General features: G+C 46.4%; 1 protein-coding gene across 2 annotated transcripts in view; it reads left to right on the forward strand.

Moving 5' to 3' along the window:
• Nucleotides 1-20,976, forward strand: part of rab35b (RAB35, member RAS oncogene family b) — a 46,882-nt gene that overhangs the window by 2,184 nt on the left and 23,722 nt on the right. For both annotated transcript variants that reach the window (XM_078553867.1, XM_078553868.1), the window contains exon 2: nucleotides 18,160-18,210. In XM_078553867.1, the coding sequence (XP_078409993.1) occupies nucleotides 18,160-18,210 (51 nt within the window). The remainder of the gene's footprint in view (nucleotides 1-18,159; nucleotides 18,211-20,976) is intronic.

Consider the following 20,976-nt stretch of genomic DNA (forward strand, 5'->3'; position numbering starts at 1 on the left):
CGAGGGAGGGAGGGGAACGGGGAGAGCGAGGGAGGGGAGCAGGGAGAGCGAGGGAGGGAGGAGAGCGAGGGAGGCGGGGGAGGGAGGGGAGCGGGGAGAGCGAGGGAGGGAGTGGAGCGGGGAGAGCGAGGGAGGGGAGCGGGGAGAGCGAGGGAGGGAGGGGAGCGGGGAGAGGGAGGGAGAGGGAGAGGAGCGGGGAGAGGGAGGGAGGGAGGGGAGCGGGGGGAGGGAGGGAGGGGAGCGGGGGGAGGGAGGGAGGGGAGCGGGGAGAGCGAGGGAGGGAGGGAGGTGAGCGGGGAGAGCGAGGGAGGGAGGGGAGCAGGGAGAGCGAGGGAGGGAGGGGAGCGGGGAGAGCGAGGGGAGCGGGAGGGAGGGGAGCGGGGAGAGCGAGGGAGGGGAGCGGGGAGAGCGAGGGAGGGAGGAGAGCGAGGGAGGGAGGGGAGCGGGGAGAGCGAGGGAGGGAGGGGAGCGGGGAGAGCGAGAGAGGGAGGGGAGCGGGGAGAGCGAGGGTGGGGAGCGGGGAGAGGGAGGGAGGGAGGGGAGCGGGGAGAGGGAGGGAGGGGAGCGGGGAGAGAGAGGGAGGGGAGCGGGGAGAGGGAGGGAGGGGAGCGGGGAGAGGGAGGGAGGGGAGCGGGGAGAGGGAGGGAGGGGAGCGAGGGAGGGAGGGGAGCGGGGGGAGGGAGGGAGGGAGGGGAGCGGGGAGAGGGAGGGAAGGAGGGGAGAGGGAGGGAGGGAGAGGAGAGGGAGAGGGAGGGGAGATTGGGAGGGAGGGGAGCAGGGAGAGTGGGAGGGAGGGGAGCAGGGAGAGCGAGGGAGGGAGGGAGGGGAGAGCGAGGGAGGGAGGGGAGAGCGCGAGTGAGGGCGAGGGGAGAGCGCGAGTGAGGGCGAGGGGAGAGCGCGAGTGAGGGCGAAGGGGGAGCGCGAGTGAGGGCGAGGGGGGAGCGCGAGTGAGGGCGAGGGGGGAGCGCGAGTGTGAGGGCGAGGGGGGAGCGCGAGTGAGGGCTGAGGGGGCAGGGAGGGGGCGGGGAGAGCGACTGAGCAGGAGGGGCGGGGTGGCGGGGAGAGCGGGCGAGTGTCCGGACGAAGTGGGGAGGGAGCGAGGTGCCAGTGGGAGTGGCTGAGGGGAGCGGGGCCGTGGGCGAGGGTCTTGGGGGAGCAGGTGAGGGTCCGGGCGAAGTAGGGGAGGCAGCGAGCAACGGGCTGGGGGGGAGTAAGGGAGGGAGCGAGCGAGGTGCCTGGGGGAGTGGCCGAGGGTCCGTCATAGTAGAGGAGGGAGGGAGCGAGTTGCAGGGGGGGGAGGGAGCGAGCGAGGGGCCGGGGGGAGTAGGGGAGCGGGCAAGGAGCCAGGGGGAGTGGGCAAGGGGCTGGGGGGGAGGGAGGGAGCGAGGGGCCAGTGGGAGTAGGGGAGGGAGCGAGCGAGGCGTCGGGGGCAGTAGGAGAGCGGGCAAGGGGCCAGGGGGAGTGGACAAGGGGCTGAGGGGGAGGGAGCGAGCGAGTGGCCGGTGGGAGTAGGGGAGGGAGCGAGGGGAGTAGGGGAGCGAGCGAGGAGCCAGGGGCGAGCGAGGAGCCGGGGGCAGTAAGGGAGCGGGCGAGAGGCCTGGGGGAGTGGGCAAAGGGCCGGAGGGGAGGGGACTGTTGGGGGGGAGTGAGTGACGGGCCGAGGGGTGAGTGAGGTGCTGGGGGGAGGGGCCAGGGAGAGGGGGACGGGAGGTGCGAGGGGCCGGAGGGGAGGGAGCAAGAGGCCGGAGGGAGGGGGTGGACTTGGGTTCGGGGCCAGTGGTTGTGGCAGGGAGGGAGGAAATGTCCAGTGGGAAGGGCCGGGGAGAATGAAAGGGGGGGCGGGGTGCAGGGGAGAATGGAGGGGAGGGAGGTAGTGAGGGGCCGGTTTGAGTGGCCAGGGGGAGGTGAGGGAGGGGCTGAGGAAAGGGGAGGGGCCTGTCAGAGGGGAGTGAGTGAGGGAGTCCGGGGACATGATGAGGAAGGGGCCAGGAGAGGGTGGGTGGAGTGTGGGACCGGGGAGGGGGGAAGGAGAGCAGGGGTTTTGGCGGAGGGGAGGGAGTGGGTTTCGGTACGGCGATGGTTCGGGGGTTTTGGGTGAGGGGAGGGTTCAGGGAGAGGGTGGTTGGGAGTGAAGGAGGTGGGCCAGGGTGAGGGGAGGGGGAGGGGCTGGAGGATGGAGCCAGGTGGGGGAGGGGCCAGGGGAGCAGATGGGTGTGGGAAATCTATTCTGAGAGTCTGGGAATAAAGCAAATATATCAGCATGTGCATATCAGAGAACTGGACCAGTGTGTAAAATGAGAGAGATGTTAGAAGGAGGGAGTGTAAATGCCTGAGGATTAGGTGATTGTATCATTGTGACAAAGTTCAGGGGCGGGCCTGTGTTTGTCTCTGTACCGGTAAATGTAAAGCATCCTGGAGATGGGGTCATCCAGCAGTCTTAATGAGTGTTGGAGCCTGAGCCAGTGAGTGAGAGTTCCTAGGGATTGTGTCAGCAAATCATGGAATGGTTATAGCACAGAATGAGGCCATTTGGCCTGATCTGTCTGTGCAGACATTCTGCAAGAGCAACTCAGTTAGCGCCACTCCCCTGCCCTTTCCCTGGAGCCCTGCAGATTTTTTTCTCTTTGAGTATTTATTCAATTCCCTTTTGAAAGCCATGATTGAATCTGTCTTTACCACAACCTCAGGCAGTGCACTCCAGATCCTAACCACTGTTGGTTCATCACCTTAAATTGGTGTCCTCTGGTTCTCAACTCTTCCACCATTGGAAAAAGTTTCTCCCTGTCTACTGTTTAGACCCTTCATGATTTTGAACATCTCTTTGAAATTTCCTCTCAACCTTCTCTTTAAGGAGAACAATGCCGGCTTCTCCAATCTTTCCACTTAACTGTAGTCCCCAATCCCTGGAACCAATCTTGTAAATCTTTTCTGCACCCTGTATTACGCCTTTGCATCCTTCCTGAAATGCGTACAAAACACTCCAATCGAGGCAGAACCAGTGTTATTTAAAGGTCCATCTTAACTTCCTTGCTTTTGTACTCTTATGCCTCTGTTTATAAAGCACAGGATCCCATATGCCTTATTAACCACTATCTCGACCTGTCCTGCCACCTTTGATTAGAAAGCAGCAAGCAATTAAGAAGGCAAATGGTATGTTGGCCTTCATTGCAAGAGGATTTGAGAACAGGAGCAAGGATGTCTTACTGCAGCTGTTCAGGGCCTTGGTGAGACCACACCTGGAGCATTGTGCGCAGTTTTGGTCTCCTTACCCAAGAAAGGATATACTTGCCATAGAGGGAGTGCAGTGAAGGTTCACCAGACTGATTCCAGGGATGGCAGGATTGTCATATGAGGAGAGATTGTGCCGATCAGGCCTATATTCACTGGAGTTTAGAAGAATGAGTGGAGATCTGGTTGAAACGTATAAAATTCTGACAGGGCTAGCCAGACTGGATGTAGGGATGATGTTTCCTCTAGTGGGGGGCAGGGTGTCTATGACCTCAGGATACAGGGTAGGCCATTTTGGGCTGAGATAAGGAGAAACTTCTTCACTCAGAGGGTGGTGAACCTGTGGAATTCTCTACCACAGAAGGCTGTTAAGGCCAAGTCACTGAATATATTCAAGGAGAAAATAAATTTCTAGATTCTAAAGCTGTCAAGGGATATGGGGAGAGCATGGTAGTATGACGTTGTGATAGCGGATCAGCCATGATCATATTGAATAGTGGAGCAGGCTCGAAGGACTGAATGACCTACTCCTATTTTCTATGTTTCTATTATTTCTGCACATATACTCTCAGACCTCTCTGTTCCTGTACCCTCTTTAGAATTGTACCCTTTAGTTTATATTGCCTCTCCTCATCCTTTCTACCTGTCTAAATGTATCACTTTGCACTTCTGCATAAGTTTCATATCTCAAGTCCATGCATTCCACCAGCCTGTCTATGCTCTTTCGAAGTCTATCACTACCCTCCCCATATTTCACAGTACTCCTAAGTTTTGTCATCTGCAAATTTTGAATTTGTTCCCTGTACACCCAAGTCTCAGTCATTTAATATAGATCAAAAAAAGCAGTAGGTCTAATTAATACCAGTGAGCAAGTAAACCAAAGGATGGGGCCAGAGTGTGAGGGAGCCTGGGAATGGGACCAGTGTGTCACCACCCCATGCATTCCTAGAATAGAGTCTGTTTGTTTGTGTGAATCTGGGATTGGGCTAGTTTGAGTGAAGGCATCAAGGGATTCTGCGTGGTTCCCACCACCCCTGATCCAGCATGTGTGTGTGTGAGAGGGAGAGAGAGAGAGAGAGTGTGTGTGTGCGCGCCCAGGGGTAGGGACAATACACCAGTGAGTGAGAGCCCAGGGATGCCTACCCACCCTGATTTGGAGAGTGTAAAATTAGACTTTATTATCTTATTGTGCAGGCTGTACAGAAAGAGGGAACATAAGTCACTTCGGTAGTGAAAGGTGTGTAAGGGTCAATCAGATATGATTCAGAATGGGGAGCTTTGTACCAAATCTTAAGTTTTCATGTAATTATGTTGTAAGTGGTTTAATTTTTGACAGGGGATCAATATGAGGGTAGTTTATGAATGTGCACCGGCAGTAATCCTGTTCCAGACGCTCTTGGGTGTGTACCTTGTGTTTTTAGATGGAAGAGTCTATTTCGGTACATGGTTTCTCGCTGTTATTTTATTTTGTATAATGCTGCTCAGAGGAAAATTATTTTGTACCTAACAACATGCATTTATATAGCACCTCTAACAGTAAAACACCCCAAGGCACTTCAGAGGAGCATAATCAACTAAAACTTGTCTTGAACCAAAGGAGGAGGTAGGTTTTTTAGGTTGGTCATAAAAGAGAGAGGGAGGTGTAGGGAGGCAATTTGCTTGAGACAGTGGCCAGGGAGAGGGATGGAGTAGATTGCTATGGAATGGAGTTTGTGGTGGGAGCTAAAGACAATGGCTCAAGTCTCCCCAATATTTAATTGGAGGAGATTTCAGCTCATTTGGGATTGGTTATCGGACAAGTTACCTTGCAGGGGTGGAGATGAGTGATGGGGAGGGAGAGCCGAGTGTCAGCAGCATACTCGTGGAACCTGACTACATTTTTTATGTCAGCGAGGAGCAGCATGTCGATGGAAAAGAATGTAAGGGGCCAAGGATAGGTCTTTGGGCACCTCCTGAGGTAATGATGTGGGAAGAGAAGCCATTGTAGTAGATTCTCTGGTCAAAACTGGACAGATAAGCGTGGAACTAAACAGGGGCAGCCCCACTCAGCTAATTCAGTGAGAAATCATGCACTGAAACAGACTCCTCGCTCCAAAAACACAAGATACATATCCAAGTGCGTCTGGAACAGGATTATTGCTGGTGCATGTTCATAAACTACCCTCACATCAAACTCCTGTCAAAAACTAAACCAGCAAAATTTCCACTTAACAACATGGAGGAGAGGAGTTGGAGGAGGATGATGTGGTCAACTGTAGCAAAGGGTGCAGACAGATTGAGAAGATGGGATGGTACATCACAGTCACATAGGGCATTTGTTTGAGATTTTTATTTTGGCCATTTCAGTGTTACAGACTGCTGCAAAAGTATTTGCTCTCAGTTTATTGGGGTCAGTCATGGATCTTGATGCCCCAGTGACATGAAACTCTGCAGGAAATCCTGTTTCTAATGAGGAGCTTGCTCTGAATCATCTAAGTCTGTAAGATCTATAGAACCCGTGGCTGTGTAAAACATAGTGAACACTACCACACAGCTATGTGTGGCCAAGATTCGGTTTCATTGAAAATACTGTCTGGTTTATCCTATGACGAACTGTATTTGCTCAGTGCTGGTGGTTATGTCATTGAATTAATAACACAAAGATTTCGTGTTCAAATCACCCCCATGACAGTTTGAGAATTTGAATTCATTTTTATATAAACAAAATGAAGCTGGTATTGTTGTGCCATTTAAAAAGCCAACTGGTTTACTGTTGTCCTTTAGGGAAAGAATCCTGCTGTCCTTACCAGACTGACTCTGACTCCAGTCCCATACAAATGTGTTTGACACTCACATTGTTTAATAATTGGCCTCTGCAAGTCAATAAATACCATCCTTACCTGCGAAACCCACATCCTGAGAATATTACAATTCAAGTCCAAAAATGGTGAAAACTACAAAACACAGTTCTCATTTGCACATTTAAAAGGAAAATTCCTTGTGCAGGTTCAGCAGTTTGCACAGTACTGTTGCCAGGATTTCAGTGAAGTGTACTGGGGGGGCTTGTTGAGGCGGGGGTGGTGTTGTGGGATGTGGGTGGTACAATCGTTTTGCTACATCTATTTAGACTTTGAGGGGAGAAAATATCCAGCAGCGCAATGAAAGATTGCTTTTCCAAATGTGAGTGGTCTCTGGAGAGCATTTTGAGCTATGTGATGGGAAAGGTTACGGGGTGGTTACTGACCTGTCACTGATGGTGAGAACAGTTTGAGGTGAGGAGGAGTTACAAATGTCACGGTAAAAGTGTATTGACCTGTCTGTGATTTATCTTTTTTGGTACCACTATCTCATTTCAACACTTTTGCAACAAATATGCTGAGGAATACCCAATAACAAAAGGCTTTACAATATGGCTTTAACCCTAATATAAACATGCAGGAGTTTAAAAGATGATAAATCTGATCTGCCTAAATCTCGGACGTGTCGATGATTAAAGCTGGAACAGGCTTTTTTTAAAATTATTTTGGAGTTTAAAATGTTTAAGCCGGAATAGGGGAAATAGAGTGGGGATGGGTTGCTTTTCCAGTTATAAAAAGTTGACAAATCAAATTACTAACTTAATCTTAGATGAGGGCGGGCATGTGTAACTCCTGTTCAGTGCAGGATGGCCAGGCTGAAAACTATAGAGGAGAATAATCAGAAAATAATGATTTGGTGATGGGAAGCTTTAGGCTAACCACCTGAAGATTCCACAAGGAAGTGGGGTTGTGGGAAGGAAACAGTCAGTAGGAGGCGATGCTGTGAGATTTGACTGCACTCGGTGGAAACTGAGTCGATAATTAGGGCCACCAAGGCAAAACCGAAAGGAATGATCCAACCAAATAAGGACAGGTTGTTGCTATTTACTGCTGGTTGGCTTATTCTGCTATGTTTGTATGGTTGTAATTACTCAAATTGGAAAAGGATGGGGAGCATTTGAAGCAGGTAAATATAGCTCACTGCTTTCATGTTAAAGTGGGCTCAATGAGGAAGAGGCCATGCTTGTTTAGTGGCAAAACAAATGTTTTTTTTAAAAATGAGGATTGGGAGCATGCGATTGCTCCCTTGTGAACGAATTTCCTTTTTTAAAGAGATTCTGAAAACAACCCAGTGTGTGTTTTCACAATGGAATATGGAAATGCTGGCATAGTGGTAATGTCACTGGACTAGTAATCCAGAAGTCCAGGTTAATGCTCTGGTGACATTGGTTCAAATCCCACTGTGGCAGATGTTGGAATTTAAATTCAGTTAATAAAATATGGAATTGAAAGCTATTCTCAGTAATGGTGACCATGAAACTATCATCCATTGTCATTAAAAACCCATCTGGTTCACTAATGTCCTTTAGGGAAGGAAATGTATCATCCTTACCCGGTCTGGCCTACATGTAACTCCAGACCCAAGGCAATTTGGTTAACTCTTAACTGTCCTCTGTAATGGCCTAGCCTAGCAAGCCATCCAGTTCAAGGGCATTTAGGGATGGGCAACAAATGCTGGTCTTTGCCAGTGATGCCCATGCCCCATGAAAAAGTAAAGAAAAAAGTTTGAATTTGGATTCACAGCCCTTCCCCAGGAGACAAGATCACAATAAAGGCCACGTCATTCAAAGGGAGAGCCACCTGCATGGGGTCTCATTGGGAAATGATCCTGTCCCCTTCCAGTGGCCTTCACAGGTCACATGCCCGCCCATAGTAGGGGGGTGTTGGTTAAATTTTGGGAAGTGAGAAAAGAAAATTTTTGAAATACGTCAACCACAGCTTAAGTTTGTGATGAAGTGCAATGAATTGGTGACTGGTGTTAAGATTTTAATTGGAGTGAGCAAGGAAGAGTTGGCAGTGATAGGAGAAGGAGAAGAACCGTGATCATTACATGAATCCTACCTTTGCTGCAAAATTAAATCAATTTGATAAAACAAGAGAGGTATGAGGAAGACTGACCAGTGGACTTCTTGTGAAAAATGAGACAAGAGGAGAATGAGGTCAGAGCAAGAAGGTTGGTTGGAGAAAACTTGAGAGAAGCCTGAATTGAAAACAGGCTCAGTCTTCTGTGAAATCTGCTTGTTAATTTAAGAAGTTCTTTTTTTTGGTAAAGTAAACCAGCAATAAAATCAGCTTGGAGATTGTACTTATGCTGAATGTTCAACGATGTTACTTCATTGCCAGCTTTCACCAGTTGTGTCTTGTGCTGTTGCAGGTCACTTTCCTGGAGTTTTGTTTGATTTGAATAGGGTTTTGAAGGATGTCCACAGAGGAGTCTCAGTGGGTTGTTGAGGGAAGTTCAACTGCTTTTGCAATGTTTGTTAAAATCACAGCACGTTTCAGCTGAACAATTATTGTGATGTTATTTAAGGTCCAGATAAAGTGGTGGTGCTGAAGAGCAGCAGACTTCCTCCCAATGAGGTGGAGTTGACATGGTTTTGAGGTTAATTGCTTGCTTCCTGGTTCTGAAGCCAAATTAATGCTCCTTCCATCTGGAGAGCAGAGAGCTAGGCTGGATGATATCTGCTCCCACATAGTGACTAGCTGTACGAGACACTGGTGACAGCTGAATGAAAGTTGTCCCCAGCTTCTAGCTTGCAAAGGAGAAGGACCAGGTGGACAGAGAGGTTGATTGGATTAGAAAAGGAGGGAAACTCTTTCGAGTTATCAACAGTCACAGATTGCAACTCTTTCGAGTACAATCACAGTTCTTGGTTTCCGGGAGTGGGTCATGAACCCACAACCCTCTGATTCAAAGGCGAGGGTGCTATGAACTGAGCCAGCCTAACAGAAACTCTTTCGAGTTATCAACAGTCACAGATTGCAACTCTTTCGAGTACAATCACAGTTCTTGGTTTCCGGGAGTGGGACGTGAACCCACAACCCTCTGATTCAAAGGCGAGGGTGCTATGAACTGAGCCAGCCTAACAGAAATGGGAGTGTTTATCCTGCACCGCAAATGGTCACTTGGTTATGCTAATGGAGTATTCAGACTTTAGAATCAGCTAGTACCACTCACAGCCAATTACTGACCCATCAGCCTACTCTCGATCATCAGTAAAGTGATGGAAGGGGTCATCAACAGTGCTATCAAGTGGCACGTGCCTAGCAATAACGTGCTTACTGACATCCAGTTTGGGTTCCACCAGGGCCACTCAGCTTCTGACCTCATTACAGCCTTGGTTCAAACATGGACCAAAGAGCTGAACTCCCGAGGTGAGTGTGACAGCCCTTGACATCTAGGCCGCATTTGACCGAGTGTGACATCAAGGAGCCTGAGCAAAACTGGAGTCAATGGGAATCGGGGATAACTCTCCACTGGTTGGAGTCCTACTTAGCAAAAAGGAAGATGGTTCTGGTTGTTGAGGCCAGTTATCTCAGCTCCAGGACATCACTGCAGGAGTTCCTCAGGGTAATGTCCTAGGCCCAACCATCTTCAGCTGCTTCATCAATGACCTTCCTTCCATCATAAGGTCAGAAGTGGGGATGTTCGCTGATGATTGCACAATGTTCAGTACCCTTCGCGACCCCTCAGATACTGAAGCAGTCTGTGTCCATATGCAGCAAGACCTGGACAATATCCAGGTTTGGGCTGACAAATGGCAAGTAACATTCCCACCACACAAATGCCAGGCAATGACCATCTCCACTAAGAGAGAATCTAACCATCGCCCCTTGATGTTCAATGGCATTGCCATCACTGAATCCCCCACTATCAACATCCTGGGGGTTACCATTGACCAGAAACTGAACTGGGCTAGCCATATAAACACTGTGGCTACAAGAGCAGGTCAGAGGCTCGGAATCCTGCAGCGAGTAGCTCACCCCCTGATCCCCAAAGCCTGTCCACCATCTACAAGGCAAAAGTCAGGAGTGTGATGGAATACTCCCTACTTGCCTAGATGAGTGCAGCTTCCACAACACTGAAGAAGCTTGACACCATCTAAGACAAAACCGCTCACTTGATTGGCACCACATTCAGTCCCTCCATCACCAACACTTGAGTTAGCAGCAGTATGTACCATCCACAAGATGCACTGCAGGAATTCATCAAGGTTCCTTAGACAGCATCTTCCAAACCCACAACCATTACCATGTAGAAGGACAAGGGCAGCAGATAGATGGGAACACCACCACCTGGAAGTTCCCCTCAAGTCACTCACCATCCTGACTTGGAAATATATCACCGTTCCTTCACTATCACTGGGTCAAAATCCTGGAACTCCCTAACAGCACTGTGAGTGTACCCACACCACATGGACTGCAGCGGTTCAAGAAAGTAGCTCACCACTACCTTCTCAAGGGCAACTAGGGATAGGCAATAAAAGCTGGCCCAGCCAGCGAAGCTCATGTCCCGTGAATAAATACAAAAAAAAATCATTATTGCCTTTGTCCAAACCTAGACAAAAACTGAATTTTTGAGGTCAAGTGAAAACTTTGGCATCAAGGCAGCATTTGGCTGAATGTGACACCCTGGAACCCGAGTGAAATGAGGATGAGGGAGAAACTCTCCACTGGCTGGAGTCATATCTGGCAAAAAGGAAGATGTCTGTGGTTGTTGGAGACTAATCATCCTGGCTCCATGACATTGCAGCTCAAGTTCTGTCAAACAGCATCTTCAGCTACTTCATCAATGGCTTTCCCTCCATCATAAGGTCAGAAGTAGGGATATTCCATGTTAATAAGTGTCTAGCTCCTTTCATAAAAATCCACGTCTGCATGCAGCAAGACCTGGACAAATCCAGGCTTGGGCTGCTAAATAGTAGGCAACATTTGTCTCAAGTTCCAGGCAATGGCCTTCTCTAACAAGAGAGAACGTAAACTAGCTCCACCTTGATTTTTAATGACATTACCATTGTCAGACCCCCACCCCACCTTCAACATGGGTGGGGGGCTGGTGTAACCATTGAAACTCAAATGGAGCAGTCACACAAATGCTGTGGTGACTAGTCCAAGTCTTGGTTTGGGTATTCTTTGAGCATCTCACCTTTTGGCTCCCCGCAGTACCTCTGATAAATGTTGGCCTTGCCAGTAATGCCAAGAATAAATTTTAAAGTGATGGCTGTCCACTCGTACCCACAGAGGAGCGCAACTGTTAAATTTTTCAAATCAAATGTTGCCATTTCAGTCAAGGAGAATTCACTGCATATGATAGAACCATTAATTTAGTCACTGAGTGTCTTTTTATTGAACAAATTCACAAGTGCTGAACTCCACCAACTCTAATGTGAACTGGACTCACCTCATGGGGAGTGCATCAGAAAATGGTGCATATAGATTCTGGTACCAACTTATTCAGGGAGTCATTGTTGTGAGTACAGATCATTTGACTGATCTTTCCTCTCCTCACTACTCCCAGACAGATCTCTCAGCAAGAGGTTATTGGACAGAGAGTTGGGAGCCCTGGCTGACTTCCATCATCTTTTGAGCCTCTGCCTACATCAATGGATCAGAGTCAATATGTGATTTGTACAACGCCTTTCAGTGCATTTCTGCACTGAGTGCTGCTGCTTTTTGGCTATTAATGAGGGATCGTCAACTGTCCCAGGATGCAGAGCATAGAATTTTTCACAGGAGGGGGTGTGATGTGGAATTGAGAGGTGATTTTCGTTGCAGAAGCTGTCCAGTGTGATGTTTGTGAGCAAGGGCACAAGTTTTCAGGCTGACGTTTGTCAGCAGAGCTTATCGATATCGGAGAGCAGAGTATGGCACCAAGAGTGGAAGGTTGGAATGTGCAGAATGAGATTCTGAAGGAGCTAAGCTGGAACACTCTCTTGGTGGGTCTGGGTAGCGTAGTAAAGATTATGTTGGAGATAACAGGATTTAAGTTAATGAGGCAGCAAGGGGACAAAAAAACTACCTTGCCAGCTGAAAACCGGTTGTGCTTTATTTGTTTGTGATATAGTCTGCAGTATCACATGGTTAACATGGACTAGGCAGGAACTTTACCAGTTCATGGCACTACTATCGTCAGAGTTTTAATATACAAAACTTCAAATCTCCACAGTCATAATTATCAGTCCAGATGTTTACACCCAGGATACATCAAGGCTACTAGCGCAGTCCATAGTTGAATAGCTCGCTGGCATTTGCACTTTAGACTTGTTCATGAAATATCTTAATACATGAATCATTCAGTATTGAATGCGTACCACACTTGTAACAAGAGGCTCCTTGTCAATTTCCAAATGAGTTTAAACAAATTAAAGTGCTCCAAGTGTTTGGGATAGCCCTTCTCTTGAGGTACGGTTCTTCCTCCCCCCCCCGGAAATGTGATGTACATCAAATTTACAGTACTGAAACAGCCTGTTCACCCCCAACTGGTCTGTGCTGGTGTTTATGCTCCACACGAATCTTCTCCCACTCTTGTTTCATCTCACCCTTACCTTATCTGTCTCTCTCTTCAGGTGCCATGCCTAAGAGGACACTGGTGACCATGGACCTCCTTATTAATCTTGACCTGTCAGTATATCTTTCTATTCCTTTCTCCTCATGAAATTATCTAGCTTCCCCTTGACCACGTCTATGCACCTTGACCATTTGGTGGTGAATGCCACATTGAGTTTAAAAAAAAAACCACCTCTGAATTCCTTATTGGATTTATTAGTGACTATCTTTATATTTCCAACCTCCAGTGTTGGATTCCACCTCAAAGGGTTGAGGTGAAGATGTTTCCACATCAAACTCTTTCAGAATGTCAAAAGACTTCTGTCTTCAATTAGGTCAACCCTTTTGAACGCTGCTGCATCCACTGGCAGGACTAAACCAGCCTGGTCCATGTTAACAGGTTGAGTCTCTTGCTTAAAGAGTAGATGCAACTAGGCGGGGTTGCACCCACTTAAAAAAAAGGTTACCCAAAAATCTTCATAAATAGCTGCTTTAACGATTGAATGCTTCTGTCGTCTCCTTCCAGGAATCTTCATCCTGGGATACTGTCTCTATCTTGCCCTGGCGGCTAATACACCACTGTAAATTGGATTACTTTGCTTTGAAACCCTATGTAAATAACCTCCTGATGCCAGGAAAGTATCAACTCCTTTCCAGTGCTGACCAGCTAGGGAGCAAGGAGAAATAAATAATGAACATTTGACTGGAATAGTGCATCACTACAGGCTGTACTTTGAATGACATTTCATGGAAGGGGAAAGAGCATCGCTTGGCAGCACAGCAACACAAGTGGTAAAGAAACAGCGCTGCGGGTAATTTTTCCTTAATTCTCATCCCAGATAATAACAATTTCTCTGTTTTTGGAGGTTGTCCGACCAAAGAACAAAGAGCATGATACTTGCCGCAGGTAGACATATGTACACCCATACCCTGTTTTAAGTCATTTCAGATGGTGTAGTTGTATTATTAAGTAGTTAACAAATCAGTAACTTGTGCATACCGCTTACCCTATTTATAAAAGTAGTTGGCCAAAATTATCGATACCCATCCTTATTGTGGATGCAGTTAAAAAATACTGCACTTGACGCGGAGTGTTTGAGAAGGCCTTTGATATGCTATTCAACACAGACAACATTCTGCGCTTGTCCATGGCATCTTTGAGGAGGTGCACAACAAGCAAGATTCTGTGCATGTGCAAAATTGTCCAAGGTACTTTCATTGGTATTGCTTTATTTTGTTTCGTTGTTTTCCCCTGTAATACGTGAGTAAAGTCTACAAGATGGCAAGTGTGCATTGAATGACAGCAATTCCACTACTCCCAAAAGGAAGAAACACCATTATTTTGGAATAGAAATTAGAGGTGCTACATAATGAGACTGGTGAGAAGGCAGCAGCTATAGCAAGTTCACTTAGGCTTTTGCTACCAACGGTGCGCCATCAAGAATAAAGACAAGATGAAGGCTAGTGGCCAAACTGCTGCTGCTCTTAAGTGCTATGAAGATTACCTGTACTAGGTGCAGCACATCAGAAAACATTGCAAATGCAAGGGAAGAGGTAAAACACTCAGCCATGAATGTTGTATGGCAAAAGATCTTCCCTGAAGCTGATCACTACTTCTGCAGCTTCGATAAGCCAATTGAATATGTTTGCCAGGACATGGTAACTATGGCCAACAAGGTAGGATTTTCTGAAGTGGACCAAGATAACATTGAGGAGGTGCTGGAGTCTCACAGCGAAGCCCAGACCAACAAAGAGCTGATGTAGCTTGAGCTCTATCAGGGAAAGATGAAGAGGAGAAAGAAGCATCACAAAGCAAGTAACTAACATTGCAACACATGTAGGGGGCTTTCATGCTCATTGAAGGAGCACTGAAAATTTTCGAAGCTAAAGACCCTTCTTTGGAAAGAGTTTTAAATGTTAGCAGAGAGGTTGAAATGGTCATCAGCTCCTATAGGGAGTTGTACCAAGGAAAGCAAAAGCACAAGGTGAAACAATCCATTTGCACATTCTTCAGACCTGCAATTCACCAAGATGTACAGATACCAGAAAGTGAGACAGAAGAAAACTCTGTCTTCCAGTGACTCCTTCCCATCTCAGTGTTAATTGTTATTGTGCATTGTGTTTTTGTTTATTTTTGGTTTATAAATAGTGTATTTTCATGTAGGTTACATATTGGAGCTGAAAATCTTGGGTTGGGAAAGCATCTCCTAATATTACATACATTTAAATGGGAAACCTTACTTCACTATAAGTGGTTTGCAGAAACATATCCACTACTTAAAACAGGGTATTCCCGTACATTTGTGAATAGAGAGGATTTTCTTGCCATTTGCGTATTGCAAGTGATTGTTAACTGCGGCAATTAGAATTGGAAGGGACAAAGATGAACAAGCTACAAAACTGGCATCTACCCGGCTATGTGGAAAATTGCCCAGGTATGTCCTGTACACAAAAAGCAGGACACATCCAACCCGGCCAATTACCACTCTATCAGTCTACTCTCGATCATCAGTAATGAACAAGTCATCAGCAGTGCTATCAAGCGGCACTTGCTTAGCAATAACCTGCTCACTAACGTCCAGTTTGGGCTCCGCCAGGGCCACCTGGCTCCTGATCTCATTACAGCCTTGGTTCAAACATGGACCTTTTGTTCAGCTCTTTAGCTGAACTCCTGAGGTGAGGCAAGAGTGACTGCCCTGACATCAAGGCTGCATTTGACTGTGGCATCAAGGAACCCTAGCAAAACTGGAGTCAATGGGAATCGGGGGGAAAACTCCATTGGTTGGAGCATACCTAGCACAAAGTAAGGTGGTTGTGGCTGTTGGATGTCAGTCATCTCAGCTCCAGGACATCACTGCAGGAGTTCCTCAGGGTAGTGTCCTAGGCCCAACACATCTTCAGCTGCTTCATCAATGACCTTCCTTCCATCATAAGATCTGAAGTGGGGATGTTCGCTGCACAATGTTCAGCACCATTCGGAACTCCTCAGACACTGAAGCAGTCCATGTCCAAATGCAGCAAGACAATATCCAGGCTTGGGCTGACAAGTGACAAGTAACATTTGTGTCACACAAGTGCCAGGCAATGACCATCTCCAACAAGAGAGAGTCTAACCATCGCCCCGTGATGTTCAATGGCATTACCATCGCTGAATCCCCCACTATCAACATCTTGGGGGTTACCATTGACCAGAAACTGAACTGGACTTGCTATATAAATACTGTGGCTAAAATAGCAGGTCAGAGGCTAGGAATCCTGTGATGAGTAACTCATCTCCTGACTCCCCAAAGCCTGTCCACCATCTACAAAGCACAAGTCAGGAGTGTGATGGAACACACCCCATTTGCCTGGATGAGTGCAGCTCCCAGAACACTGAAGAAGCTTGACACCGTCCAGAACAAAGCAGCCTGCTTGATTGGCACCACATCCACAAACATTCACTCCCTCCACCACCGACGCACAGTAGCAGCAGTGTGTACCATCTACAAGATACACTGCAAGAATTCACCAAGGCTCCTTAGACAGCACCTTCCAAATCCATGACCACTACCATGTGAAGGACAAGGGCAGCAGATACATGGGAACACCACCATCTGGAAGTTCCCTCCCAAGTCACTCACCATCCTGACTTGGAAATATATCACCGTTCCTTCACCTGTCGCTGGGTTGAAATCCTGGAACTCCCTAACAGCACTGTGGGTGTACCCACTCCATATGGACTGCAACGGTTCAAGAAGGTAGCTCACCACCACCTTCTCGAGGGCAAATAGGGATGGGTAATAAATGCTGGCCCAGCCAGCGAAGCCCACATCCCGTGAATGAATTTTTTTTAAATCGTAATTTAAGATTTAGTGGCTACGAATTGGTCTTAATTTTCTGGCTGTGCACCGGCTTGTAAAAATGTTGTTGACATTCTGATTGGGTTCCACCATTTCAGGTGTTATTTAAATTCTCAGCCACTGTATTTAAGCTCATACTGTCTATCGTGTCCCAACAATCTTGAACTTACCAGCTGCTGTACGTTAAACAGCGAGTCTGCTCAATGCCGCTTTTAAGCATGCTAACTGTTAAATGGCCGTCTGTTCAAATCTACACCAGCTGATAACACTCTCCAGAGCACAAGCGATGAGAAGTTGCAGCCTAATTAGCAACAGTGACTGCACTTTTAATTGTTTCATTGTTTGTGAAGGGTCTGGGTGGATTAGAAGAAGCAAAAAGCATCATGCACTCCCTGGTGGGTAACAGTTCTATCGGTCCCAGATTGGTTTGCTAAAAGAGGCTTTCTCTTGCTAAAGCCATGATGGGAAAATGTGTGTACATCGGAATGACTTTGCTATAACAGGCTCAAATCATAAGTGAGTAATAAACCATTTATACTGTATTTCCCATTGGCATGTAGAGCTGGAAGTTGGATTTGCCTCTCCTGAGCAGAAATGATGTATTTTTATCAAGGTTTGACTGCTTGGATTCTCTGTTAGAGAGAATTTGCATTTATAGTGCTTTAAATACCAGGAACTCCCCTCCTGAAGTGCACTTATTTATTACTATTTAAACAAACATACCTTGGGATGATGAAAGCAAAATACTGCAGATGCTGAAAATCTGAAATAAAAAACAGAAGGTGCTAGAGGATCTTGGCGGGTCTGGTGGTGCCTGTGGGGGGAGAGGCGGAGTTGACGTTTCGGACTCGAGGCATTGGCTCTGTTTCTCTCTCTGCGGGTGCTGCCGGACCCGCTGAGTTTTTCCAGCGTTATATACCTTGGGATCATACTTGCCTTTCTTGCATTGGGTGACTTTAAGAAACATTTTCTCCCACATGAGAAATCAAACCTATTGAATACTCAACCTGTAAGATAGAATTGTGAAAATGCAATAAGTGCTGGCCTAGCGAGCGAAGCCCACATCCTGTAAATGAATAAAAAAAGGCACCTGCCTAATTTGCTTTACCAAGTGTGATTGTATCATTTTGTTCATGCGTTTACGCAGGTATAGTTTTGTAGCTAGAATAATTGGCTAATAAATCATTTGGTTAAAAGAAAATCTTTCTGCTTGTTTCAGGGCTCAAGCTACGTGTTTCTATTGAGAATGAAAAACATTTGTTTCATATTTTGTCTCTTTAATTATCCATATTCTTTAGGGTAGCTTGCAACAGAAGCTCCCTGTCAGTCTGGAGCTGATCGGTCGGCATTGTCTCTTGTCCGTGGTCAGATTCCTCCTTTGTTTTTCATGGCACGTGCTTGTCACCATGGAAATGGTGCAGAAATTAAGTTTCCCTTCACACTTTGAGTGTTATTGTTGACATTGAGAAATTATTGTTTTCTTTGGCTACACTTTGTACTTGTATATACGCATGCAGATGTTTTCATTTTTGGTGTATTAAACCTTTGCAATCTTGATCCAGCCCTTCTCCAGCTTGTAATTGGGTGAAGGGGAATCAGCAAATTTCTGCTTAAAGAAAGGTTGGCATCGCTGGTATGATTGGTTTTCCATTCTGATGTTTGATTTGATCAAGTACGGTTTTCCTGACTCTCCTCCTATGTATTTACAGGTGTGGGGAAAAGTAGTCTGCTGCTGCGATTTGCAGATAACACATTTTCAGGTAAGCACACTAGGTCTGTCATGTTTATATTTGTAAAGTTCTCTGACAATGCATAGTTTCATTTCATGCATACTGGAATTTTCCCCTTACAACAATAGTTGTTTTATGGTTCCCTTGTAAGTTGATTTTCTCTCCTCAGTCACCTGTTTTCTGTTAGCCATGTTAGCCTGAGTTAGAAGGTTGTCAATTAAAATCTCACTCCAACTTGAGCTCACAATCCAGGCTGATACTCCAGTGCAGTACTGAGACACCTCTCTTTTCCCCCTCGGCTATATGTTTAAAGATAATATAGCAATATTCTGAAGAGGAGCAAGATTCTGCCTGATTATCCCTCAACTATCATTACAAGAGGTTACCTGGTTATTATCACATTGCCTTTTGTGGGAGCTTACTGTGCTCAAATTGGCTGCTGGGTTTTCTACACTACAACAGTGATATACTTCAAGAGCACTTCACTGCAGAGTGTTTTGGGACATTGTTGGAGGCACTATATAAATGTAAGTTTTTTTTTCCTTCCTTTACTTTCCAAATCTGCAGCACTGAACCCTCATAATTTATTATTTCTTTCATCAGTTTCCATTGAGTTCAGTCCATGGCACTGATGTCCAATGTTGGACCTTTCTCAAACCCTACCTGTCCAAGCTGCTTCTGTTAAATTATCGGCTGCTCTTGCAGAGTCAGAACAACTCCTGGCTGATTAGGCTGGTCTTGGTGACACTAAACTTGTGTACTCTATTGTGAATAGGCAGAAGTCGACAATTGGGGGTGGGGAAGGAATCAAGGAAGCAGATTGAGTGAGAATCCCATAGTTGGTGCCAGTTTGTGGTGTTCAAGTTGCTGGGTGTGGCTGTGAATAGATTTGAAAAAAATGTCAGGAACTTGGAATTCGAAATTACCACAGGTCCGTAACAGCCATCCACACATGTCATTGTCCTGTTTGTTTATGCAATTTCATTTTGTTCACAACAATGAAGTCTGATACCTCTTATAAAGCACACAAAGTAAGAGGGAACTTGCATTTATAGAATGTTTTATGATCTCAGGACTCGATTGCAAGGGTTTCAATGCCATGGAAATACTTGAAATACAGTATAGTTACTGTTGTAAATATATGGAAACAGGACATCAAAGTCCCACAAATATTGAGACCACACAGTGCAGAAGAGGTCCTTCAGCCCATCAAGTCTGCACTGACATGTGAGAAACAGCTGACCTACCTACCTAATTCCATTTACCAGCACTTGGCCCATAGTCTTGAATGTTATGACGTGCCAAGTGCTCATCCAGGTACTTTTTGAAGGATATGAGGCAACCCGCCTCCACCACCCTCCCAGGCAGTTCATTCCAGACCGTCACCACCCTCTGGGTAAAAAGGTTTTTCCCCTCATCCCCCAACCCCCCCCCCCCCCCCGACCTCCTGCCCCTCATCTTGTACTTATGTCCCCTTGGGACTGACCCTTCAACTAAGGGGAACAACTGCTCCCTATCCACCCTGTCCATGCCCCTCATAATCTTGTACACCTCAATCAGGTCGCCCCTCAGTCTCCTCTGCTCCAACGAAAACAACCCAAGTCTATCCAACCTCTTGAACAGATAATCTATTGGTTGAGAGGTAAATGTTGGCTAGGATACTAGAAGAGCTCACTACTCTTCTTTTAAAATACTGCCATGGCATCTTTTACGGCTACCTGAATGGGCAGCCAGGACTTCTGTTTTAAAATCTTGTCCATGCCTGAGGGTCCATGTGGGGTCAGGTTCTCCAAGTTCAAGTGTGTCAAACTGGGGTGGTTATATATGAATCAACTCAGAAAAAAAGGACTTGCGCCTTTCACAACATCAGGTGAGAATAGTGTTGATTTTCTTATTGAAGTATTGTGAACAGTAGTACCCAGAGATCCAGCTACCTGTGTGCTACTGGAATAGGGTGTCTGAAGGAAGAGATCTCAGTTTAAGCCTTTTTAATGGCCCTGCTGCATTCGGGTTTCTGTATGAGTGAAGTTTATTAATAGCTACTTGATCAGTATTTGGGCCATTACCTTGCACCTCTAGCCCTCTTTTCAGTCTTCATGAGATGTTGCTTGACCTCATGTTTGTGGGGAGACACACACACTAAAGGTCACAATTGAATGACATTGTCATAATTGCAAGTACTTTTAACAGTCTGTACAATTATTGATCCATTCAAATTAATGCATTCTGAATGCTAGCGTTTTCTCACTGCAAAATACTCCCACACACAGGAAACTGTTGTGTACGCTTTTATAAACCACCTCCAACATGATCAGTATGTATAATGTACAGAAAGAGCCTTTTTAGGTTTTGATTTGCCAATGAATTCTGCAACTAATAGTTATGCCTTTTTGTCCTGTATCAACTTTACGCCATTCTCGTTCCATTTGCCCCATAATAAGACAAACCCCATTCGCCAGAGAAGTTTCTATGACAATACTGCAATGTGAAAGAGTGAGCTGAGTGACTTTTGATCGATTGTACTCTTTCAGTATTTACTGTACCTGTTTAATGGTTGTGCTGCTATTTGGAAGAGTACAGATGATTTTTGTTTTTGTACAATTTGAATGCTGTGTACAATGCTGGTACACTTTCTTCAGAAATTACTTGTACTATCTAATCTAATGATGTTTGGTATTCTAATCTCACCCAGATGTAAAGCCATATTGGCATTTCCACTCATCAGCACAACCATCCACTTCTATGGCCTCTTGAGTTAGAGGAATATGTCTCATTTTCTTGCTGCTGGATGGAGCT

The sequence above is a fragment of the Cetorhinus maximus genome, chromosome 12 (assembly GCF_964194155.1).
Source record: "Cetorhinus maximus chromosome 12, sCetMax3.hap1.1, whole genome shotgun sequence".
Classification (NCBI taxonomy): Eukaryota; Metazoa; Chordata; class Chondrichthyes; order Lamniformes; family Cetorhinidae; genus Cetorhinus; species Cetorhinus maximus.